Source organism: Gorilla gorilla, chromosome 20 (assembly GCF_029281585.2).
Source record: "Gorilla gorilla gorilla isolate KB3781 chromosome 20, NHGRI_mGorGor1-v2.1_pri, whole genome shotgun sequence".
In the NCBI taxonomy this organism is placed as follows: domain Eukaryota; kingdom Metazoa; phylum Chordata; class Mammalia; order Primates; family Hominidae; genus Gorilla; species Gorilla gorilla.
The window spans coordinates 13,840,668-13,865,714 of record NC_073244.2 but is presented as its reverse complement, the minus strand read 5'-3'; the positions used below and the strand labels follow the sequence as shown (position 1 = coordinate 13,865,714).

General features: G+C 54.1%; 1 protein-coding gene across 1 annotated transcript in view; it reads left to right on the top strand.

Annotated features, from left to right (window-relative positions):
- ELAVL1 (ELAV like RNA binding protein 1) overlaps window positions 1-23,686 on the top strand; it is a 43,297-nt gene extending 19,611 nt beyond the window's left edge. Inside the window, exons 3-6 of the mRNA XM_004059909.3 lie at window positions 5,051-5,154; window positions 12,366-12,519; window positions 18,163-18,388; window positions 22,151-23,686. Coding sequence (XP_004059957.1) covers window positions 5,051-5,154; window positions 12,366-12,519; window positions 18,163-18,388; window positions 22,151-22,475 — 809 coding nt within the window. The 3' untranslated portion in view covers window positions 22,476-23,686. The remainder of the gene's footprint in view (window positions 1-5,050; window positions 5,155-12,365; window positions 12,520-18,162; window positions 18,389-22,150) is intronic.
- The last annotated feature ends 1,361 nt before the right edge of the window (window positions 23,687-25,047 follow it).

Sequence of the window (25,047 nt, the reverse complement as noted above, 5' to 3'; positions counted from 1 at the left end):
CCCACAGGGCACTCTCCCCCTCAGCCCTGCACCCCATGTCAGGTCAGGGCGCTTCCAGCTGCAAGAAGCATGGAGGGATGGAAGCATTGTGTCTGGCAGCGTAAGACAAGGAAGCAGCTCTCCAGTCTTAACCCTCATCCAAAGAGAGGGAGAAATGTGTTTGGAAGTTCGAGAGCACTGGCCAGCGTTTGCCCAGTGTGGGCGGTGTATGGGTGCCCAGTAAGGCAACCATGGTGCTCCCCGCAGAGGCAGCTTTGTCTTCTCCAGGCAGCAGCTTTCAGGGTACAGTCCCTGGGCCAGCAGCAGCATCAGGATACTTGGGGAAATGTGACTCTCAGACCCTGCCTTGTGGCCAGAAAGGGTGAGGAGGCTCTTCCTCCAGTTGAGGGAAGTGAGAGCCGGGCATGCACTGGCCTCTGGGACAGCCCTGCATTTCACTCCCGGGTTCTGCGTCCTGCATTCCTCCCTGCCAGTCTCCTTCCTGCTTCCCCGTATCTCCCACCCACACCCTCTCCATCCCATCTCCCATCCCAGGGGCCCCGTTTGCCCCCTGAGCACCGACACCAGGCAGGCCCACCACGGCCTGTGCAGGAGCCAGGCCCCTCTGAGCTTGGCTCCCTGTCCTCCTGCTCCCTTGCAAACCCTCAGGCCTCCTGTCTCGGGGCTGATCTCCCATCTCCAGGCAGGGGCTATGGCAGGCTCTGCCACTGGTGGGCAGGAGGAGCATCTGTAAGGAGTTTGGGGATGTGGATTCCCACACCTGCCTGACATCCTGGGTCCCGGGATGGGGTAGGGGCATCTAGGGAGCCAAGTTTTTGCATTGAACTCCAGATGCCCCTGGTGCAGGTGGCTTGTGGACCCTGCCTGGAGAAACAGTAACTTGGGGGTCCGTTTGCACTTCTCCTCTGGAGGCCTCCTCTCCTCTGCATAACCATGGGAAGCCCCATGCCCCTCATGCACTGGAATCACTAGGGAGCTTTAAAAACCACTGAGGAGGCCGGGCGCGGTGGCGCACGCCTATAATCCCAGCACTTTGGGAGGCCAAGGATGGAGGATCGCTTGAGCTCAGGAGTTTGAGACCAACCTGGGCAACATGGCGAAACCCCATCTCTACAAAAAATTAAAAAATTAGCTGGGCATGGTGGCGTTCCCCTCTAGTCCCAGCTACTTGGGGTGCTGAGGTGGGAGCATCGCCTGAGCCTAGGAGGCAGAGGTTGCAGTGAGCCGAGAGCGTGCCACTGCACTCCAGTCTTGGCAACAGACTGAGACCCTGACTTAAAACCACTGAGGCCAACTGGCAACCCCCCCACCTCCTCCTTTTCTGACTTCATTGGTTGGGGGTGTCGCCTGGGCAGTCAGTGGTGGCTTAGAAAGCTGCCCAGATTTGTTTGTATTGGAGGCAAAGGTGGAGGTGGGTGGTCAAGTGCTGGACAAAGCCCTTCCAGTGATGGCCTCGCCCAGTGGGTGGAAACCAGGGCACCTTCATCCCTCACCTGCCTGCCTTCCTGCTGCCTCCAGGCACCTACCACAGAGAGGAGAGCAGATTCTGGGGATGAAGCCAGGCCTTGACTCACAAGGCTCAGCCTGTAGGGAGATCAGGGGCCTGCCCCCACTACCTGTCCTCTGGGTGGGGCATTCCTCTACTGCCCTGGCCTGTGCACAAAGCCTGCATCTCCCATCTGGATTAGATCACCAGCCCGCTGGCTCCACACTGGCTCTGCCCTGCTGCCAGTGGCCACTTCCTAGGCCCTTGCCACACGGGCCACCTCTACTTTCTGGGAATACACTGGCATTGTCTCTGCCTCGGAGACTTGGCACCTGCTCTTCTGTCTGGGATGCTCACATCAGCCATGCAGAGGTTTAAAATATCTCCTCTGCAACGGGCCCTCCTGACCCCTGTCTTAATGCTTGTCAGTTTCTCACCACCATGTTGTCTGACTTGCCCCCAGGGATGTGACGGCTTTCATGATGGCAGCGACCGTCCTCTGTCATGCATCACTAACTCCCAGCCAAGCACAGGGCCTGACACATAGTAGGTGCTCAGTTAATGCGTCAGCTCCTTGAGGACAGAGAAGAGCTTGACCATGGAAGGTGACAGGGGCAGCCCAGGGGTGTGCGATTCCCTCGGTGATGTTGGCAGGTGTGGGCATGTGTGGTGAGGAAGAGCATGTGTCAGAGACAAGGGCCAAAGGTGGGTCCTCAGGCCCCATGGGTCTCCATGGAATGGACAGGGAGTGAGGAGCCTGAGGAGGGACAGCCAGGGAGATGGAAACCTGGTGTGGTTTCCACATCCCGGAGGAGGGGTGTCCCAAGAGGGTAGGCCCTACCCTGAGCTGCCGAAAGCTCAGGGGACACATCCTGAAACGGTCCCTGGGGCAGTGACCATCCTAGGGGACCAGTCAGGATCACCCAGCACCTGGGAGATGAGGAAGCAGGGACTTGGTCCAAGCAGGGACCATGTTTCTGTGTTGAGAGGAACCGGCTGTGGCTGAGGACACAGGAACGGGGATTGGTGCTCGAGTCCCTACCAGTGTGTGACTTTCTCAAGCAGCACTTAGGCTGCCTGAGGCGCCGCAGCCAAGGAGGCAGGTGGTCCAGGCTCGTTTATGGAGCAGAAAGATGGGGCCCGGATGCAGATGACGCTGAGCACTTCGAGAGCAGGTGTTCAGGAGTGAAAAAAACCCAGCCAGGCTGGCGTCGTGGTCAAGAATCCATATCACAGGAATCCCTGACCCCAGAGGCTGTCCCCTCTGGTCCTGCCCTTGCCATCCCGAGTCCCTCCCGTGGTGTCCAGTGAGTGGGTATTCGCTTGTACGTGTGCTGAGTGTGTCACAAAGGGGGTGCGGGGACACCTGCCAGTTTCACACTGCCATCTGGAGCACTTGCAGAGGCCCTGGCAGTCCTGACCTGGCTGCACTGCTCCGTTGCTTGTTCTCCAAGCTGCGATCCCAATTCGCTCCACACGGGCCTGGTCCTACGGTCTTGGTGCTCCGGGTTCTCACTTTGTCCGGGGCCCCAGAGCTGAGTCTCTTAGCCATGAGGAGTTTTATTAGAAATACGGGTCTAGAGGATCTGATTTTGGTTTTGTTCTTTAGGAAAGAGAGCGCCCCATGCAGAACTAACTGCACGTCATTTCTGTAGCTGCTACGTCAGGGCCATGCCTTAAGTGTGGGCTGGGCGTCCTGACTTCCTTCCGCGGAGGGCAGTGTGGAAAGGGGTGGGAGTCACTTTACAGCCAAGAAACCTGGCAAACTGACTGCCTCGGCCCAGTGATCACGGTCAGCACCAGCAGCCATAAGTCACGTTGACGGCCTGTGCCCTTGACATCGTGTGACGAGAAGGGCGCTCCAGCTGCGACAGACTCCAGCAAACCCAATCGAGAGTCTACGGGATGTCCGACCAGTCCTCAAAACCGTCACAGTCATGAGAAACAAGAAACTGTCATAGTTGAGAGGAGCCTGAGGGGATGTGACTACTAAATGTCACGTGGGATCCTGCATGAGGTCGTGGGGCAGGAAAGAACATGAGGGAAAGACTAAGGAAGCGGCTGGGGCGTGGACCAGAGGTAATGGGAACATTCATCGTCACCAGCATTTCATACTCAATTGCGGTGGTACCCATAGGGGAAACTGGGAGGGGCCATATGGGAACTTGGTATTATCCTTGTAATTTTTTTGTAAACCTAAAACTGTTCTGAAAAATAAAATTCATTTTAAAAAGAAAGTGGCAAACCTGGGTTAGGCTCTCTGCTGGATTTGTAATCTTGCTGTCGGTGAGATGGATCTGGATGTCCCTGGCCCAGCTGCCAGGAGGATCTCTGCCTCAGTGGGGCTCCAGGCCACCTCCTCTTCGGTGACCTGCTCATTGTCGTGCTCTGCCGGCTGGGGAAATGGAGCAGTGCTGGGTGAGGCTCAGGCCCACAGCAGATGTTCAGCAGCCTTGCAAGTGCATGGATAAGCTGCGGGAGACGAGGATTGTGCTCTTCCCTGTGCCTCCTCACTTCCCCTTTAGTGAGAGCATTTGGCCAAATGTCCTGTGAAGCTCCTTCTGAACCCTGACCCCAGAGGCTCTCCCCTCTGGTCCTGCCCTTGCCCTCCCAGGTCCCTCCCATGGTATCCAGTGAGTGGGTGTTCACTTGTACCAGTGCTGAGTGTTTCACAAAGGGGGTGCAGGGGAATCTGCCTGTGAACCTGGTTCTCCCCCACTGTCTGGCAGGGCTGGGGATTCTCAGCCCCTGGCCTCTCCTTGGACTCTTCTGCCCCATGGCGGGGTCGGGCTGGTCTCAGGCTTGGAAAGGTAAATGGAACTGGTGGTGGGTGGTGCCAGCAGGCCCTCCTGCTCTGGACGAGGAAGTGGCAGAGAAACAGCAGTGACACAAACTGGGGTCCCACCAGCCTGTCCACTGCCGTGGCCTTCCTCATCCTCACCACCCAGGCCCCACAGAGCAGCCGGCACCCACGGGACTGGTCTTTCAGAAAGATGCTGTCCATAGCACAGTATTTTTTAAAAATACTCCTTTGTAAATAACTTTTGGGGTTATTTTAATTACAAAAGTAAAACCTCTTGGCCAGGCGCAGTGGCTCACATCTGTAATCCCAACACTTTGGGAGGTCGAGGTGGGGCCGAGGTGGGAGGATTGCTTGAGCCCAGAAGTTTTAGACCAGCCTGGGTGACATAGTGAGACCCCATCTCTAAAAATAATTTTAACAATTAGCTTGGGCCTGCTGGAGCGGGCCTGTAGTCCCAGATACTCTGGAGGCTGAGGTGGGAGGCTGTCTTGAGCTCAAGAATTTGAGGTGGCGGTGAGCTGTGATCACAGCGCTGGACTCCACCCTGGGTGACAGAGCAAGATCCTATCTCTTAAAAAAAAAAAAAAAAAAAGTAACCTGTGTTCATTGCAGAAAATGTACGTGTTTGCCAAAGAAAATAAAGTTTGCTAGCACCTGTAATCCCATTTCCCAAAGGCCAGGCAGATATAGTGCTTCCCGACCTCCCTGTCCCTCACTCGCAGACGGTTGGCTTATCAATGTCTTCATGTTCTCTCGCACAGGACACAGCTTGGGCTATGGCTTTGTGAACTACGTGACCGCGAAGGATGCAGAGAGAGCGATCAACACGCTGAATGGCTTGAGGCTCCAGTCAAAAACCATTAAGGTAAAGGGATCTGATCACCACTGCATCCATTCCTGCCCTGGGCACAGGTCTGTGCTGAGCCCTGCCCAGCCTCACAGTCACTCTCCAAGGGACTATGAGCACAGCCGCTCGTCGGGGGCTCCCATCAGATACCCTGGTCAGGTGTATCTGACCCAGGCCTTACATGAGTGTCTCAGGACCCACTCCCCGCCCAGGGTGCCCCCAGGTTGCGTCAGCTCCCAGGCCTCCCCTGTCGTCTCTCCTGCCTGGCTCTCTGTGTTCCCATCCCTGGACAGCTCCATCCACCCCCAGCCTGCCCAGCGCTCCCTCCGCGCTCCTTGGGGCCAGTTGTAACCCTTCCCTCACCCAGCACCTCACTCAGCACCTACTGTGTGCCCCACAGTGACCAAAACAGACAAATTCAGTGCCCCCATGGGTCGGGGGTGCAGACAGTAAACAAGACAGAGGATAGCTATGTGTGACAGGCAGTTGCCGTGTGTGGAGGCTTCACAGCGGCAGGTGACTTGAGGAAGCCAACTGTGCAGGAGCCCAGGGGCGGCACCTCCAGCAGGGCCATAGTGGCTTCCTGGGATGAGTTGCAGGTCCTCCAGGTCACACAGATGGATTTCCTCTGTCCTCATCATCTGACCCGCGCTCTCGTGCACTGGGGCTGTCAACCCCGAGCCCCACTTACCCCCGTCCCCACGTGTCTGCCTTCTGGCTCCTGGGTTCTTGGGCAGCTCCTGCCACCTGGGTCAAGCCTCGTGTCTTTCCGACCTTTGCTCCCTGGTCTCCTGTCAGTCCTGGGTACTGCTGAGCCTTCCCTGAGCCTCCCGTGCCCCAGGCAGGCCCCTGCAACTGGGCTTCCTGCAGCAGCCACTGCACCCACCCGCCCTCAGTGCCCGCCTTCACAAGATACCCACAGACGTAAGGGCTTCCCGGCCAGAATCCCCTCTCTTGCTCTGAGGCCATTTGGAATGAGGTGGTCCTGTGTGAGCCTTTAGATCTGCTAGATTCCCCTGCCCCAGAGAAAGGTGCTCCCTGAGTCACATCAGGCACCCTGAAGGGTCCCTCTTGGACCTGCCAATTATTAGGGCCTCCTGGGGAGCTGTAACATATAGATTCCACGGTCACAGGGAGGCCTCCTGAGTCACTGCAGGGTGGGCCTGGGAGCCTGGATTTTTGCCTGCCCACCAAGAGGGGTTCTGTGACCTGACAGTGACAGCACCTTCAGCCAACAGCTGGCCTCTGTCCCTGCCTTCAGACTGCCCCATGATCTTGGTTACTCAGTGGCCAAACCTTGGCTCAGCAGCAGCTCTCCCAGACCTGCCCCATGCCGCATGGACGTGGTGTGCAGTGGGCTCCCTGAGGGCAGGCGCGCCACTCCTGTCTCCTCGTGTCCAGTGCAGGTCCTCAGAGGCACCTTCCCCGGTGGGGGCTGGTGAGGGCAGCCAAGCGCCATGGGATTCCACCTGAGCAGGGGCAGCCCTTCCTCGCCTCCAGCCCCAGGTGGCTTATCCTTGGCCCTGGACTCCCCATCTAGGAATTCTCTCCCCTATTTAGAAAATGTTTGAAGGTTCTTGTTTCTGAGGCAGCCAGGCTGAGGTGTGGAGCAGAACGGTTGATTATTCCTGCATAGCTGTTCCGTTTACTCAGATGCAGGAGCCGGGTGCCCAGTGTGTAAACAGGACTCTCTTGCCTCTCTAGGATTGATGTTGGTGGGAAAGGCTGGAGTGGCTGCCTGAGTTTGGAGCCAGAGCCTCACGGGACCCCAGGGGCCCAGGCCTGGGCAGGTGTCCCTCCCTGTCATCCCGGCCATGCATGCAGAAGCCTGCCTCACCTTCGGCGGCCCTGCCCTCTGCCGGCAGAGTCTGCTTCTCAGTGGCTTCACACCACTGTCCTAGTTCTGCAGAAACAGGCCAGCCTCATGGGGACGTGACAGCCCTAAGTAATTTCTCCCCAGGTCTCCCCGAGGCTCCCTGGGCCTGGCTCCTCTAGCGGTTCCCCCGGCGCAGCCCTGGGGTCCTCTGTGCTCCAAGTGTGTTCATTCCGCAAACCTTTACTGAGCCCCTGGCCAGTGTCTGGTGCTGGGCCAGATACCTTGATACTGAGGGACTTTGGATCCCCTGCCATCCCCAGTTTAAAGGTGACTGATCTGTGCAGTGTGATAAGGGCCTGGATGGAGTTGTGCGTTCAACTGATCCTGGATTTTATTGCATGTTGGTCTGATGCCACCTGGTGTCCTGCAGTTCTGTTCTGACACCAGTCACCCAGAGTTAGCACAGCCCCAGCACATTTAAGGCCACGGTCCCCAACAAGACCGCCCTCACCTCAGATGCCAGTCACCCTTTGGGGGACCCCAGTCCCCTGCACTTTTGACCAACTGGCTACAAATTCAGAGGTTCCTGCCACCCCTTCAGGGTGCATGACTCACTAGAATGACTCCTGGAACTCACACTTCTGATGACAGTTTGTTTATAAAGGTTGCAACTCAGGGCCTGCCAAATGAAGAGCCACACAGGGAGGGTCCCAAGCACAGAGCTCACATGTCTGCACCTGGTGGGATCAGGTGTCTAGTCCTCCCTGCATGTGACCTGTGCACCTACCAGGAGGCTCCGTGGAGCTTTGATGTCTGCCGTGTTTACTGGGCTCATTACGAATGCATGACCGATTGACTCTTTGGCCATGTGATCGAACTCCATCCCCAGCACCCCTTTCCCCTCCCCCACCCTGGAGGTCAGGCCGGTATCGCCCAGCTCACAGCCCCAGCCCTCTAGTCACATGCTTGGTCTTTCTGGTGCCGGAGCCCATCCTGAGCCATGACTTAGCACAAACTCAAGTGGGATCCAAGGCCTCATGGTAACAAAGACAGAAATTCCAGGAGTTTTACAAGCTTCCTCCTAGGAATCTGGGACAGAGACCAGACAAATCCTTTATGACAATACGGGCTAGGGCCAAGCCCTCTGCCAGGTGCTGGGGGTCACTGGCCCATGGTCCATCCTCGGGGAGCCCAGTGGTGCCCACTATTCTCTGTAAGGTGGTCCCAGGGTGGGCTTAGGAGCCTGTAATAGTGGCCAGTGCCAGAGGAGGCTCCCTCAAGAAAGCCAGAGTTGAGATCTGGAGGAGGAGAGGGAGTTAGCCAGGCCAGGGTGGAGATGAGGGTATTCTGAGCAGCAGGACCTGCAGGGGCACAAGGCAAGGGCCGCATCCTAGAGGAGACCCAGTGGCCAGGCACATAATGGGAACTGCAGGCTGGCCCCAAGCCTCTGCCCCGCTCCTCCCCTGCAGGCAGGGCCTCCTGGAGCCTTGTGCTCATCCTGGGCTCTGAGGCCCCAGCCCTGCACAGAGAGCCCAGACGTGCCTTGCCTTCACCCCGTCCGCTTTGTCCTCTTTGGTCCTGATGTCATTCCCTTGGTGGCAGAGTGGAGAAGGAGGAGTCCTGTCTCCTCATCCCTATCTTTTTCCCATAGTAGCAGCCCAGGCAGCCACAGTGGGAGTGGTCCTGCATGGAGGCGACAGGCCGAGCATGTCCCAGATGCAGCTCAGTGTCCCTGCCGGGATGCTGCACAGTCTCTGTGTGCAGCTCTGCATCACTGCTGGGTCCCTGTATGCCACACACAGCCAGTGCTTACCAAAGGCTAACAGGGCCAGACCTTCCATCCTGTATCTCACGTGCCTTCTCCACAGCCCCATAAAAAATGGTCCCCAGATTCGGGTTGAAGAAGCTGATGTTTCGAGTAGTGAAACAGCTCTGCCAAGGTCATGGAGGGATGGAGGGGCAAAGCCAGGGTGTGAAACCGGGTGCTGTGTGTGGCTACAGGCACTTAACATTGTCACCTGGAGGCTTCCCCAGCACATTATGAGATCCAAGCCTCAGGAACCAGAACAGCAAAACTCCTGTCACCCACAGAAGCCGGCGCCGGGGACTGCAGTGCAGATAGGCAGGCGTTCTTCACAGCAGTGGCTACTGCGCACTCCACTCACGCAGCAGCGGTCCCCAGATGCCTGCTGTTCACCTGAGGCTGCTCTGAGTGCTTTGGATATGGCAGGAGACACACAAGTCTGGCCCTCACAGAGTCTGTTTGCAAAGTTAAAAGTTAAATAAGTAAAATAGATGCCAGGCAGGGTGGTGCATGCCTGTAATCCAGGGCATTTGGGAGGCTGGGGCAGGAGGATCACTTGAGCCCAGGAGTTCAAGTCTAACCTGAGCAACATAGCAAGACCCTGTCTCTACAAAAAAAAAACTAAAAAAAAAAATAAAAAATGTAGCGTGTCAGGTCATGATCAACGCAGTCAAGAACTAAATAGGGACAGGAGGAACTGGGCGTTGATGCCAGTGGAGGGATCTGTGGCAAGCTGAGTGGTCAGGAGTTTGCTCAGCTGCCATGACAAAGCCCCACAGGCCAGGTTGCTTCAACAGAAGAAGGGTATCAACTCACAGTTCTGGAGGCTGGAAGCCCAAGACCAAGGTGTCAGCAGGGTTGGTTTCTCTTGAAAGCACTGGGAAGGGATCTGTCACAGGCCTCTCTCACCGCTTCTGGTGGAGGCTGGTGGTCTCTGGCACTGCTTGGTTTAGAGAAGCATCGCCCCAGTGTCTGCCTCCATCTTCACACAGCCTTCTCCCTGTGAGAGTGCCTGTACCCACATTTCCCGCCTTTCTAAATTGAATTTATGTTTTCAAAAAAAAAAAAAACTTTTTTTTTTTGAGATGGAGTCTTGCTCTGTCACTCAGGCTGGAGTGCAGTGGCACGATCTCAGCTCACTGCAAGCTCCGCCTCCTGGGTTCACGCCATTCTCCTGCCTCAGCCTCCCGAGTAGCTGGGACTACAGGCGCCCGCCACCATGCCTGGCTAATTTTTTTGTATTTTTAGTAGAGATGGGGTTTCACCATGTTAGCCAGGATGGTCTCGATCTCCTGACCTTGTGATCCACCCGCCTCGGCCTCCCAAAGTGCTGGGATTATAGGCATGAGCCACTGCGCCCAGCCAAAAAAAAAATACTTTTTTTTTTTTTTTTAAAGACATGACCTCACTCAGTCACCCAGGCTGGACTGCAGTGGTGTGATCACGGCTCACTGCAGCCTCAAACTCCTGAGCTCAGGTGATCCTCCTACCTTAGCCTCCCGAGTAGCTGGGAATAGAGGTATGCCCCACCACGACCAGCTAATTTTTTTTGTAGAGATGGGGTCTTGCCGTGTTGCCCAGGCTGAACTCTTGGGTTCAAGCGATCCTCCCACCTCAGCCTCCAAAACAGTGGGATTACTGGCCTGCGCCACCACACCTGGCCTAAATTTCCCTCTTTTATAAGGACATCAGTCACATTTGATTAGAGATCACCCTATACCAGTGTGACCTCATCTTAACTGATTACATCCGCAATGACTGTATCCAAATCAGGTCACGTTTTGAGGTCCCAAGGGGTTAGGACTTCGGCGTATGAATTTGGGTTGTGGGGTGGGGGGAACACAATTGAACCCCTCACTGGATGAATTCTTGAGAATGGGCAGCCAGAAAAAGACCTGATTGAGGCCAAAGAGCAAGCGATGTTGGGAGCTTAGGAAAGAGAGTTCTGGCCGAGGGGCCGGGGAGCCCCAGGTCAGTGCACGCCCGCTGTGCGCCAGCTGTTCTGATTCTAGCCTGACTGAACATGACAGTGTCCAGAGAGAAGAGGAAAGCAGAGTTCCCATGGTCCTTGGAGACACCTGTCCTTGGGAGGCATCAGAGCTTTCCCCAGCATTTGGCTCTAGGGCACTTCTCCTCTGGGGCTTCATCCAGGGACGGCAGTAGGTCCAGTCAGCGCCAGCCTCAGCTCCGCTCCACCGGCGCCAGGGTCACGGTTTGGCAGGCCCCCAAATACTGCCCCAGTCCAGACAGGTCTGCAGGGAGCCAGGGCAAGCCCGGACACTAGGGGAGGCTGGGGGCCAAGGCAGCCTCTTTTTCTCTGGGGACAGCACTGGCAGCCCGTGACCCACATCATGGGGTGAGCAAGTGTCCCCAGAGCTCCTGTCCACAGGCTGATGGAGGTGCCCCGGGCCTGGGAGCAGCACGGCTTCCCCAGAGACCTCATGGGCTCCGTAGTGACATGCTCCCTCGATTCCCACTGCTACCAGGCGGAGCTGGCCTCCAGCCCCACACTCCTCTCATCGTGGGACTGTCCTGTTCCCCTGCTGGGCCGCCCACTGCCCTATGAGCAGGGGCAATGTCTGTTGTTCCTTCTCTGGAACATGATAGGAGCTTCTCAGAGGATGCTGTGTGTGTGTTCTCGGCACGCAGATTCTGCCCAGTGACTCCTGAGCGGCGGCTTCTCCCTGCGTTCTGGTCTCAGTTACCTTGGCTCATCAGTTCTGTGCCCCTCACTCAAAGGGAACAAACTTCCTTTCGCACAGGTTCAAGTCCCCACCCTTCTCGGGAACACATCTCCTGCTCCCTCCTCCATATCCCAGCCTCCTGACGAGGCTGTGAGTCCTGCCAGGCTGCCCCTTCACAGGCAGAGGGGTTCCACTGTGGTCCTTTTCTTCCTTCTGGGCCCATGGGGTCTGCACGGCCGTCAGCGCCAATCTGAGAAAGCACCGAAGACCTTGTCTTGCATTGGCCTCTGGGCTCCCCTCACCACCCTCTCCACACGAATGATGAATGTACCATTTTGTCAAAGCACCCAGAAGGTTCTCTTCAGTTTTCTTTGATTTTGCAAAATATAAATCCAAAAGGCATTGAGTCATTTAATATTGAACACTTGAGTGGATTTGAGTACAAACTCGGGGTCCTCCCAGAACTCACGGCCCCTGTCAGGGCTTCCGTGGCGAGCTTGCTCTTTGGCAGGGGAGTCTCGTGTGTTCCCAGTAGCTCCCAGCTTGCTTGCCCGCTGCAGCACGGGCTGCTTTCAGGCACCAGGACCTCTCTGGCACCGGCTCACTGTCCAGCACATCAGAGAGGTAGCCACACACAAGCTGCGGGCCCTCAGTTGCTGGGCTTGGTGACATAGGAGTCACGCCTGCCTCCTTGAGGATGGTGAGCACCCAGTGAGGAAGCACTGCCAGGCATCCCGGCTCACGGCCCATCCCTCAGTGAGCTTGCCACCATGCGGCTGCAGGCGGTGAGCGTCAGTGATGATAATCGTTCCCTGCATGATTTCTAACACGCAGTGTTGGCTTTTCCTAACCCAACATTCAACACCCTCCTCAATGCTTTGGCCACGTGCCTGTACTAATCTCGGAAAGTGGTTGTGTTCCCAAGGTGTCGTATGCTCGCCCGAGCTCAGAGGTGATCAAAGACGCCAACTTGTACATCAGCGGGCTCCCGCGGACCATGACCCAGAAGGACGTAGAAGACATGTTCTCTCGGTTTGGGCGGATCATCAACTCGCGGGTCCTCGTGGATCAGACTACAGGTACCAGAGGGGCCCCAGACGCGTGGGGAGGGTGTTCTCTAGGTGGGGGCTGGGTTTTCTAGGGAAGGCAGATCACCGTTTGATTTTAAATGTCATTAGTTATTCCGCAAACGAGGACAGCACCAAAATGAGAAGACGTTGGCTTTGGTTTGAGGAGGCTGAGGAGGTAAGATGGCATTAAAAGAAGCTGGGGATGTCTGGGCGTGGTGGCTCACGCCTGTAATCCTAGCACTTTGGGAGGCCAAGGCGGGTGGATCACGAGGTCAGGAGATCGAGACCAGCCTGACCAACATGGTGAAACCCTGTCTCTACTAAAAATACAAAAAATTAGCTGGGCGTGGTGGCGGGCGCCTGTAGTCCCAGCTACTCGGGAGGCTGAGACAGGAGAATGGCATGGACCCGGGAAGCGGAGGTTGCAGTGAGCCGAGGTCTTGCCACTGCACTCCAGCGTGGGTGACAGAGCGAGACTCCGTCTTAAAAAAAAAAAAAAAAAAAAAAAAGCTGGGGATTAGGCCAGCATTTCATGTACAATGAAAACACCAAGAGATTCTAGCGCCTTCCCTCAGGCACCCAAATGTCCTGGCCTTGCCCATGAATGGGGTGAAAAGGACACTGCAGGCCGGGTGTGGTGGCTCACGCCTGTAATCCCAGCACTTTGGGAGGCCGAGGTGGACGGATCACCTGAGGTCAGGAGTTTGAGACCAGCCTGGCCAACATGGTGAAGCCCCATCTCTACTAAAAATACAAAAATTAGCCAGGTGTGGTGGCAGGCGCCTGTAATCCCAGCTACTCGGGAGGCTGAGGCAGGAGAATCGCCTGAACCCCAGGAGGCGGAGATTGCAGCAAGCCGAGATTGCGCCACTGAACTCCAGCCTGGGCAGCAGAGCGGGATTTCATCTCAAAAAAAAAAAAAAAAAGGATACTGCAGCCAGGTGCGGTGGTGCGGGCCTGTCATCACAGCTGCTCAGGAGACTGAGGTGGGAGGATTGCTTGAGCCCAGGAGTTCACAGCTGTGGTGAGCCGTGATCGCGCCACTACACTTCAGCCTGGGCAACAGAGCAAGACCCTGTTTCTTAAAAAAAAGAAAAAGAAAAGGCTGCTGCACATTTGTCCACTGTGGCTTTCATTGCAGGCATTTGGGGTGCAGTAGTCTGATGGCCCAAATCCCCAGAATTCGGATGCCCCTCTCTGGGGAGCACATCTAAAGTGCACAGAGCACATGGCAGTGAATTCCTCTAATGGGCAGGCAATCCTGGCCACTTTGCTGGCCCTCCCAGTCCGTCTTGGCACTGGATGTGGGCTCTGGGCTTTGTGTGACGCCGTCAGGCAGAGATGAGCAGGGGACATGTGCACGCCCACGGCTGTGCTCCGGCCCCACTGCCTGGCCCGCCTGCCGCACTAGGCTAGGAACTAGTGCCCCACCACATCCTTTGCCAAGCCCTGCACGTGGCCCCACCTGGGGGACAGGGAGCTCGGGCCACCCTGAGGGGATTTAGGATCGCTCAGCTCTGTTTGGGGCAGGAGCAGGAGTCTGCTAACTAACCAGCAGGGAAGAGTCCACTCCCTGAGCCCAGTGAGGCCCATGCGTTGTATGGGTGGTTTTCATATTCTTCCCACACAGACTGTGTGTGCCGCACCTTGGCTGTGATGTTGAAATAACACCGAGTAGTTGGGCCACAGAAAGTCATGCTCTGAGGTGACCTCTTTTTGGGAGAACAGCAGCACTCCCCCAACAGCCCAGAGTCTCGCCTTTCATGTGCACACAGGTGGGGCCTTCCTGGCCTGCAGGCTAGAGGAGGGGAAGGGCCCCTTTGCACTTCATGGGGGCCCTGGGAGCTTCCTGTAGCCTAGCACAGACTCGCGCCCTGGCACCGGGCAGTGCTGAAGGACAGGGCTCACTCGTACGGCTGCCGCCATTCTGCCTTTGCTCTGGGGAGAGGGTCGGGGGATGCCAGTTACTCGGTGTAAACTCCCCTGGTCTGCACCAGAAGAGTCTCCTGTGGTCCCTAAAGTCCCCTCACTTACCTTCAAGTGCCAGCTGAGCGAATGATCCTGTCAGTGGGCCAGTGTGTGGGTTTATTGCCCCCCATTCTGCACTGGGGCATCTGAGCTGGCTGTGCAGGGCCCAGGGCTGGGGGAACCAACCTCACTGGCCCACAGTCCACTCCCTTCCTCCTCTAGACCCCACATGCACTGCTCTGCCTCGGCCTGTGTCCAGTATGGCCCTGATGAGGGAAGCCTGTGCTCCACTTGGAGCCCCCAATGCCTGAGAACATGCCTCCAGCTACCCAACTCTCTTGGGGCCTTCCCTAGTCTCTCAGGTACACACGGGCCACAGGCAGGGGGAACTCACCTCTGCACACAGCTGCTGGGGGCATTGCTTCCTTTCCCTCTGCAAGATAGTGTCTCCCAGGGTGTTGGGGACACCTCAGTATTGCGCCCCCAGGGTCGGCTGTGAACCTCAAGGTGGCCTAAGGAACCTTTGTCATCTTTGCAGAACAGTGAGAGAGGCAGAGAGAAGGGAGCCAGGAGGGTCTCCCGGCTCTGCTTCCCACCCCAGGATGCAGAATTGGTGGGAAGGTGAGGCTCCCATCCCAGGGCTGTGGCTCCCTCTGCTGGAGACAGAGTGTGTGTGGCAGGCCAGCCTGTGTGGAGTTTGCCTTCCTGTGACCGGCTTTTTAGTGTTAAATAGATGAGGATGGCCGGGCGCGGTGGCTCACGCCTGTAATCCTAATACTTTGGGAGGCCAAGGTGGGAGGATTGCTTGAGCCCAGGAGTTCAGAACAGCCTGGCCAACATAGCGAGACCCCCAACTCTTTTTTTTAAAAAAGAGAAAAAAATCCCACCCTGAGCTGACAGAGCTTAATTTTTTTTATTCCTTCACTTCTATATCCACCTTAATTGTGAACTTTATAGTGTATTCATCTGGAGATTATGCCGTTTCTTGGACTCTGCTGTTAAATTCTAAAAAACACAAGGGGGCCCGGGGCCGTGGCTCACGCCTGTAATCCCAGCACTTTGGGAGGCCAAGGTGGGTGGATCACGAGGTCGAGAGGTCAAGACCATCCTGGCCAACATGGTGAAACCCCGTCTCTACTAAAAATACAAAAAATTAGCCAGGCATGGTGGCAGGCACCTGTAATCCCAGCTACTGGGGAGGCTGAGGCAGGAGTATCGTTTGAACCTGGGAGGTGGAGGTTGCAGTAAGCCGAGATTGCACCATTGCACTCCAGCCTGGGCAAAAAGAGCGAAACTCCATCTCTAAATAAATAAATAAAGTAAAATAAAATAAAAATTAGCCGGGCATGGTGGCAGGCACCTGGAGTCCCACCTACTCGGGAGGCTGAAGCAGGAGAATCACTTGAACCGGGGAGGTGGAGGTTGCAGTGAGCTGAGATCGTGCCATTGTACTCCAGCCTGGGCGACAGAGCGAGACTCCATCTTAAAAAAAAAATTAAAAATAAAAAACACTAGGGGAAGAAAAAAACAAAAAATGCAGAGCCATCTTCAGAAAGTATACATCCATTAAATAATTGAGTGAATTGATATCCCCCTCTGTTAAACAGCATCCCTCCTGCCCCCCTTACTAGAGTTTTCTTCCTTTCACTCAGGCAGTTTGCATTTGAAAGCCACTCTACAACCCCAGACGAGGAACCCACACTTGCACACATGCCTTCTCTCCGCTGGGCCACAGGGTCTTTAGAAACAGAATGAAGCCATCTGCTTGGAGCCACCTTCCCTACGAGCCGGCCAGCGTCAGCTCTCAGTCGTATTTGCCTAAAGTTAGATTTTCATTTAGGTTTCCAAGACTGACTAAGCTGTCATTTGTGTCGTGAGAGACTCAAAGAAAACAGCATCTGTCAGGGTTGTGTTTTCAGGTGTTCCTTCTGAGCAGCAGCTCAGAAATGAGCTTGAGCCCCAGAATATTCCTGGCACATGTGCGTAGCGCTAGGTCTGACCTTACTAAAGCTGCTGTCTGTGTGCTCACAGGGGGCCTGCAGTGTCGCGATTGTGGGGGCAACTGGCGGGACCCTCTAGGAAGTGGTGGAGTAAGGTGCCATGTGAGGCATGGAGACAGGACATGGGGACAGTTGGGTGCCCGCTGGACAGGTCACCCAAGGCCCCGGGCTGCCTGGCTTTGGTCGTTGTTTGTTACCATGCGCCAGAGGCCTTTGCCTGGAGAAGAAACCTGACTTAAGACACCCTTTGACTGGAAGTCTTTCTTTTTCCTTAAGAGGTGAGATCTTACTGTGTTGTCCAGGCTGGTCTTGAACTCCTGGCCTCAGGCGATTCTCTTGCCTCAGCCTCTGGAGTAGCTGAGACCACAGGCACGAGCCTTGGCCTGGCTTGACTAAAAGTCTTGAGAACCAGGGTGTTTGGGTTGGGCTGTCTGTGACGGCCTCTCCCACTGGGACACACCTGCGACTCCCGCCTAGTGATGTCACTCTCAGATTGGCCTCTCAGCTGTCACCTCTCCCACCCCTGGGCCTTCCCCTGACTCCATCATGTCCTTGCCCCCGGAGAAGGAGCTAGTCCGCTGCTCAGTGTGCCCTCACCCCCATCCCCCTCATCCAGTTTCCAGCCCGCTTCCCAGGTTCCTCAAGGGACGGGCTACTCATGTTTCCCTCCCGGGCCTAGTGTATGGACGGGCAGGGGTGGAGGACAGCCATTCTCTCCTTCCACCCGCCTTGCTCAGCATCTCACACCCATGCCCAGCTGACCAATGTCCCCCACAGCAGGACGGGCCTCAGGTCTCACACTGCTCCGTCCAGGGATTGGGTTTAGCCGGGAACCCGGGACTGGCCCTTGGGTGGCTCAGTTGAGGTGGCAAGAGAAGGTGCCCTCTGGGCTTGGCTGCTGGGGCCCTGGCCCTTCCCATACAGGGACCCCAGGCCTGCCTGGTGAGCCTGTGGATAGGTTCAGCTCTGCTGTGTGAGCCTGGGCAGTGTTCTGGCCTCATTTGATTCTGACGGCAATTTGGGGCCCACGGGAGGGTGTAGGACCTTAGAGTGGAGTATCCCAAGACAGGAGTAAGGTGACAGCAGCAGCATGGAGCTGGCAGGGGGTGGCCACAGGACCCCACTCCCTCCTGGCATGAAGGAGAAGGCATGCAGGCTGAGCTGGGCACCTTTGCAGCAGGCTCGGCCACGAGGCCTGCTGTCACAGCGGGCCCAGAGACAGCAGCCAGGAGAGTGGCCCCTGAGCCCAGGGAGGATCTCTCAGACGCAGTCCCCACTCCAACCCTGTTACCCACCAACCACACACCACACCCACGCACCCACTCTGTGGCGGACACCTGGCAGCTAAATAGTGACGGTGGATGTGCTGTTTCCTAATGTTGCTTTCTTCCAAATAAGAGGCCTGGGTGTCTATTGGGGATATCTGTCACCAAAATATCTTTGGGCGCCGACACTGTGGAGTCATGGCTTCAGCCGGGAAGAAAGTCTGAAGCTTTAATCTTCTGTTAGTCGTTGGTTTTCTTTACTCCATCCATTTGTTTTCACTTTTAGGTTTAATTTTTGTTTATTTCCTTAACCAGACTTCTAGCCTGGCCCACAGTAGACTGACCTGACTTTTGCTTTTCAGTTTTGAAAGTCCTAGCGTTTTTCCCCCTAACTCCGTTTTTGTTGATTTGTTAAAAAGGTTTGTCCAGAGGGGTTGCGTTTATCCGGTTTGACAAACGGTCGGAGGCAGAAGAGGCAATTACCAGTTTCAATGGTCATAAACCCCCAGGTTCCTCTGAGCCCATCACAGTGAAGTTTGCAGCCAACCCCAACCAGAACAAAAACGTGGCACTCCTCTCGCAGCTATACCACTCGCCAGCGCGACGGTTCGGAGGCCCCGTTCACCACCAGGCACAGAGATTCAGGTGGGTCGGGAGGGTGCGCGCTCCTGAAAGCCATACTTAGCCCCGCTGGCAGGCGACGGCACAGCCACAGAATAGAAACCACGGGGATGACAGACTGATCCCGTCAGAGAGCGCGTTTCAGAATCATTCTGCAGCTCCACACCACAACCTCTATCAGAAAGGTGTCTGTAGGAAAGCCGTTTACTTCCGATGGGGCGTTGTCTTTCATGATCAAAACAGTGACTCCAGGCTGGACACAGTGGCTCATCCCTGTAATCCTAGCACCTTGGGTGGCTGAGAGAGAAAGATCGATTGAGCCCAGGAGTTCAAGACCAACCTGGGCAATATTGCGAGACCCCATCTCTACAAAAAATACAAAGCTGGCCAGGCATGGCGGTGCGCTTCTGTAGTTGCAGCAACTCAGGAAGCTGAGGTGGGAGGATTGCTTGAGCCCAGGAGGTTGAGGCTGCAGTGAGTTGTGATCATACCACTGCACTCCAGCCTGGGCCACAGGGCCAGAACCTGTCTTTTTTTGTTTTTATTTAAAAAAAAAAAAAAAAAAAGACAGCACCAGTCCCCACCAGTTGCTGTGAGTGTGAGCACTTAGAGCTTCAGCACGCAGTTCCTAGTAACAGCAGAACGGAGCCGCGAGCTTTAAAGATGGTTTCATGCCCAGTGTTGGGGAGCACACACCTGTAATCTCAGCTCTCAGGAGGCCAAGTTAGGAGGATTACTTGAAGCCCCGAGTTTGAGCAGCCTGGGCAACAAAGTGAGACCCCTGTTCCTACAAAAAGTAATGAAAAAACTGGGCATGGTGATGCTGGCCTTTAGTCCCAGCTACTCAGGAGGCCATGGTGGGAGGATCGCTTGAACCCAGGAGGTGGAGGCTGCAGTGAACTATGATTGCACCACTGCACTGCAGCCTGGGTGACAGAGTGAGACCCTTTCTCTAAAAAATAAATGAATAATGAACGTCTCATATCTGTGGGACAAAAGATGCTGCCTTAGGTGTACTTGGGTGAGAGTAGATCTTCCAGCATTCTTAGACATTTGATCAGCAGCCCTAAGGCAAACCTTTTTCAAACACCTGCCTCGTGGAGTCATTTGTATTGGTGAATGTTGTATGTATGCATTCTGTTTATAAGCCCTGTCCTAGAGGGAAGGAGTTTTCCCGGATTCCTTAGTCTTTCCATCCTGAAAATGGTTCTGGCTGCCAGGATGAAGTGGGATAGAGGCGATGAGAGTCAGGGCCTTGGACTCCAGGATCTGGTGTGCTGTCGCCTCAGAAACAGCAGAGGTCTCAGTGTCAGGGCTGTTTTGTTTTGTTTTTGTCAAAACCTCAAGGAGTGGCATCGAGGGCTTATCTCAGGTGTGACAAGGATAGATTTCCCTTTTTTTTTAATTTTTAATGTTTTTATTTTTTGTTGAGATGGGGTCTCACTATGTTGCCCAGGCTGGTCTTAAACTCCTAGCCTCAAGTGATCCTCCTACCTCAGCCTCCCAGCATACTGGGATTATAGGCATGAGCCCGGCCCCATCGTTGTTTTATCAGTGAGGCTGGGTGGGCGCTGCCCAGTGCCACACATGCTGCTGTGAGAGGTGTTATTCTCATGGCTGAGTTACCCAGCATTCTCAGCCTGGCTCAAATTCCAAAGCTGGCCTGCCTTCCTTGAGGTTTCTGGCTTGAAGACAAGGCTGGGGAAGCTTCTCTGGATGGAATGGAGCTGAATTTTAAAATCCAGCTCTAGAAATCCCATCATACAGTCGGCCCTGCTCTTGATGGGGCGGGCTATATGGGCGGTGGGGTTGGGTGAACTGCTCCTTAGCCTGGAAGGAAAACAGGGAAGGTTGGAGGAGACATGGGACTCTGGTCCCAGTAATGAGGACAAGAAAAGAAAGGGGAAACCGGAGAAGTGGACGTTTCTGGTCGAGCAGGAAAAGTGAGTGGCAGGGCAACCACTAAGACAAAGTGATGGAAGGAAGTGGGGAGGGCGGGAGAGTCTGGAGGGAAAGATTCGCTCAGGAGGCTGAGAGAAGAGGAGGAAGAAAGACCCAGACTGCAGGGAGTTTGCAGTCAGTCCCTATCACGTCCAGAAAAGCCCAGAGATAAGGGATGGAAAAGAATTGGGTTGGAGGAAGAGAGGAGAAGATTTATGACTGTCAAGACCAGAGAAATCAGCAGGAGAAAAACTACCAACAAGAGTAATTCCTAAGAAGGCCGGGCGCATTGACTCACGCCTGTAATCCCAACACTTTGGGAGGCCAAAGCAGGAGGATCACTTGAGCCCAGGAATTTGAGACCAGCCTGGACAACATAGACCCTTTCTTCTTAGTCTTTCCATCCTGAAAATGGTTTTACAAAAAATGTAAAAATTAGCCAGCATGGTGGCACACACCTGTGGTCCAGCTACTCAGGAGGCAGGAGGATCACTTGAGCCTAAGAGTTTGAGACCATACTGAACAACATAGTGAGACCCTCTCTCAAAAATAAAGAAAATCACCGTTGGGCTAGTGAGCTGCCCCGTGGCAGCTGGTGTCCTCTCGTGTCTGTCGAGAGGGTGAATCTGTTTAACGGCGCTTGAAGGCACTTGTTTACCCCGGCTGGGGCCTGCAGGGCTGCACTTGGCTGATAGGGCCATAGCCTGAAGCCCAGTTTTATTTTGGAGCAGGTAATGCTTCTCTGCATGCATCACGCGGCTTCACAGATGCCGGCTTCACAAATGTATGCTACTCAGATATTCCCAAACTGACCCTCAGACCTTTACTTTTTTAATTTGAGAAAGTTCCAGAGGGAAATATAGCTTTAGGAACTGTTTTGTCATATACCTTAATCCTTATTACAGCATCTGTACATTTTCAGAAGGCTTTATTTTAGTTTAGTTTAGTTTAGTTTTTGTTTTCTGAGGTTTTTGTTTTTTTCCTAGAGATGGGGTCTCTCTGTGTTGCCCAGGCTGGTCTCAAACTCCTGGTCTCAAGTGATCCTCCCACCTTGGCCTCTCAAAGTCCTGGGATTCCGTGCTTGAGCCACCATGCCTGGCCCAGAAAGGCTTATTTTTTATGTAAATAAAAGTATCACTGTGGAAAGAGCCCCACGTGTGTGGTCAAGTTTGGTGAGCCTGCCGTTGCTGGTGTCCCAGGGCCCTTCCCTGTCCCTGAGTTCTCAGTCCTCAGTGGTTTGGCCGCTGACCCTCGTGGGATGTTGAGCTCCAGCCACAGAGGGTTGGTTGCCTGGTGCTTGGGAAGGAATTCTTGTGCCCTACAAGTGGCCCTGGCAAAGGTGTGCTCTAACCAGAGACCACTGGGCTGTCAACGCTTGGGGGCGGGTCATGATAAGGGGAAGGTGCAAAATTTGGAAAAAGGAGTTCAGCCCCTGCACGTACCCCACAGTACGAGGAGAGTTTCCTCCAGGGAAAGCTGAGGCTGTCAGGGGCCTGCAGAGCATTTCTACCTTCAACGGAGGACCAGGAGAAGCGCCCATCATCTAAAATGTGGGGAACCGCAGGAACCCCTAAACAGAAACCCCGACATACACAGTGGGAGGAGTGGAGGGCACCAACCAGCCCCTCAGAGTCAGCTCCCTACAGAACAGGGTCCCGCCCCTCCACTACTGTATTTAATTCCTCCCAGGGTTTTGACCCATGCAGGTGTCTCGACCGTGAGCACCTCGTGGCTGCGCAGAGCGGGATGGGGCCCAGCGGCCATGGTCAGCATGCGTCCAGGCCTTGCCCCATCCCCAGGCCGCCTGCTCTGACCGTGGCCTGACGCTTGCTCTCTGTCTGCCAGGTTCTCCCCCATGGGCGTCGATCACATGAGCGGGCTCTCTGGCGTCAACGTGCCAGGAAACGCCTCCTCCGGCTGGTGCATTTTCATCTACAACCTGGGGCAGGATGCCGACGAGGGGATCCTCTGGCAGATGTTTGGGCCGTTTGGCGCCGTCACCAATGTGAAAGTGATCCGCGACTTCAACACCAACAAGTGCAAAGGGTTTGGCTTTGTGACCATGACAAACTATGAAGAAGCCGCGATGGCCATAGCCAGCCTGAACGGCTACCGCCTGGGGGACAAAATCTTACAGGTTTCCTTCAAAACCAACAAGTCCCACAAATAACTCGCTCATGCTTTTTTTTGTACGGAATAGATAATTAAGAGTGAAGGAGTTGAAACTTTTCTTGTTAGTGTACAACTCATTTTGCGCCAATTTTCACAAGTGTTTGTCTTTGTCTGAATGAGAAGTGAGAAGGTTTTTATACTCTGGGATGCAACCGACATGTTCAAATGTTTGAAATCCCACAATGTTAGACCAATCTTAAGTTTCGTAAGTTATTTCCTTTAAGATATATATTAAACAGAAATCTAAGTAGAACTGCATTGACTAACCAGTCCCTCTGGATGGTGGTGAACCTGAAGCATGCTTTAACCTCTAAGACTGTCTAACACGCGTTTCATTCAATGTCTCCACAGACTGGGTAGCAAAAAAAATCACCTTTTAGTTTTAGTTTTTAATCTAAAGATGTTAGACAGATGCTGAGTGTGCGTTTTCTCAACCGCTTCAACATTGTAAGCGATGTATGCTTTGGTTGACAGGAAGTTCCTTTTCCAGGCAGGTCCCGTTGCCACCTCCTGCTCACTCAGTCCCGGGCTCTGCCGAGTGGTCCTGGGAATGGCGGCGGGCCCGTCCAGCGTGGGCCACCACTGGGGCCGGGGGCCGCAGGCCGCATGCTGGGCGGGCCCTCCAGAGAAGGACACAAACGTGTTTCGTAAGCCCAGGCACCAATGGGAATGGACCAAAGAGTTTCAGGGAAACTCCAGTATATTCCAGAGTCAGATCTAAGCTCCAGGCACGCCTGAAGATGTGTTGCTACTCTGACATCCCGAGTTTCTGTCCACACATTGCATGCACAGCGCCCCACACATTGGATACTGTTGTTCACGATAATTTCTCCCGTTTTCCAGAGCATTTAACATAGCTTGGAGGCGTAAAATGGCTCTGTATTTTAATAACACAGAAACATTTGAGCATTGTATTTCTCGCATCCCTTCTCGTGAGCGCTTAGACCTTTTTCTATTTTAGTCGGATTTTGTTTTGGAATTTTGCTTTTGTATGAACACTCAGCAGAAAAGTACTTACTTCTTGCCAGTTATCTATTAACCAAAACCTTTGATTTGTAGTTTTAAAGATTAACCCTCAAAGTTCTCTTCATAACTGCCTTGACATTTTGGGTTGTTCTGTTCTGTTAATTTTCTTTTGCTTTTTTGTGTTTTTTGTTTGTTTTTACTTTTGCATTTAAGACCATTAAATTTGATTTTGTTTTGCTCGAATTTTGTTTTGTTTTTTATTTTACCTTTTCTTTCTTTTTGGCTAGGGAAGGTGCAGGCGGCCCAGCATTCAGGGAGGAGTCGTAAGATCTTAAGAAACCAATACTTGCCTCAAGCAAAAGCATTTCTGAATCTGTGACGCAGGAATGTGCAGTTACAGGCTGGTGGCTTTTAAACCAGGAGCCCGGAGGAAGGGTGAAAGAGAAAGCCTGTGAAATAGGCAGGGCCAGATCACCTAAAACTCCTCAAGACTGGGATCTGGCGTTTATAAATAACTAGTATACAGAGAGAATCACAAACAGGATAACTTAGTACCAGCAGTTTTTAACCTTGACGTGAGACTAAAACGTGACCGTAGGCTGTTTTTTAGTTATTGCTCTCATGAGATGATGGCTGTATTTATCTGTTTATTTATACCTATTTATGTATTTATTTATTGAAGTGGGAAATTGAGCAATAGGCAGGCACCACCGTCCCCAGAGCAGGTCAGCGTCTCGAGAGGCCCCTGGACAATTGAGGATGCCCATCCCCTCCCCTTTCCCTGATCTTTTACTGAGGGGCTGTGTGCGCAATCCTTGCAAAGTGATGATGTTGCCATCCGTACCCAGGCCGTGTCTCATAAAAGTCGGCCTGGTGCCAGAGAGGACCTCCTTTCTCCCACAGAATCCCAGATCCTCAGGAAAAGCCAAAACCGAGGCCCGTTGCCCGGATTCGACACAAAAGAGGGTCCCTGCTCTGTTGCCCGAGAGCAGTCTGCATCCTGGGACCAGAATGCTTTCCTGGAAAAAGAAGCCTTTCAGGTTTCCCTGGGCCAGCATCTTCTGATGGAAGGTGGGAGCCAACACCCTTCTGATGGAAGGTGGGAGCCAACACCCTTCTGATGGAAGGCGGGATTCCTGCTTCTGAAACTCCCCCTGGAGTCTCACTCCCACACATGCCCGTAGCTAGCATTCAACAGAGAACTCTGTCTTAAGCTTCAACTGTGAAAATGATGACGGGCTTGTAGCACCTCAGCTTCTTTCCTCGCCCCCTTTTATCTGAATCCTATCAATTATTCTGATGCTGGGACAGGTGAGAAGAAACTGTGAAGTATATGAGCCTTTGAAAGTTCCCTGAAGTTTCTCAGTTCAGGAACATTCTCATTGTATGTGGTCTCCACTGTTTGAACAGCCTTCTAGCTAAAAAATTCCAAAGCCTTTATTTGGGAGTCTTAGCTTTCAAGCTTGTGGAAGGATTTGGCTTACAACTGTCACTCCTGAAAAGCAATCTCTGTTCCATCAAGGTTCTAGTTGCTGGCCCTGTGTCCTCAAAGTTCATTACATCTTATCAAGGCCTGTTTGCAAAGGGGAGATCCCTTTTCTTAA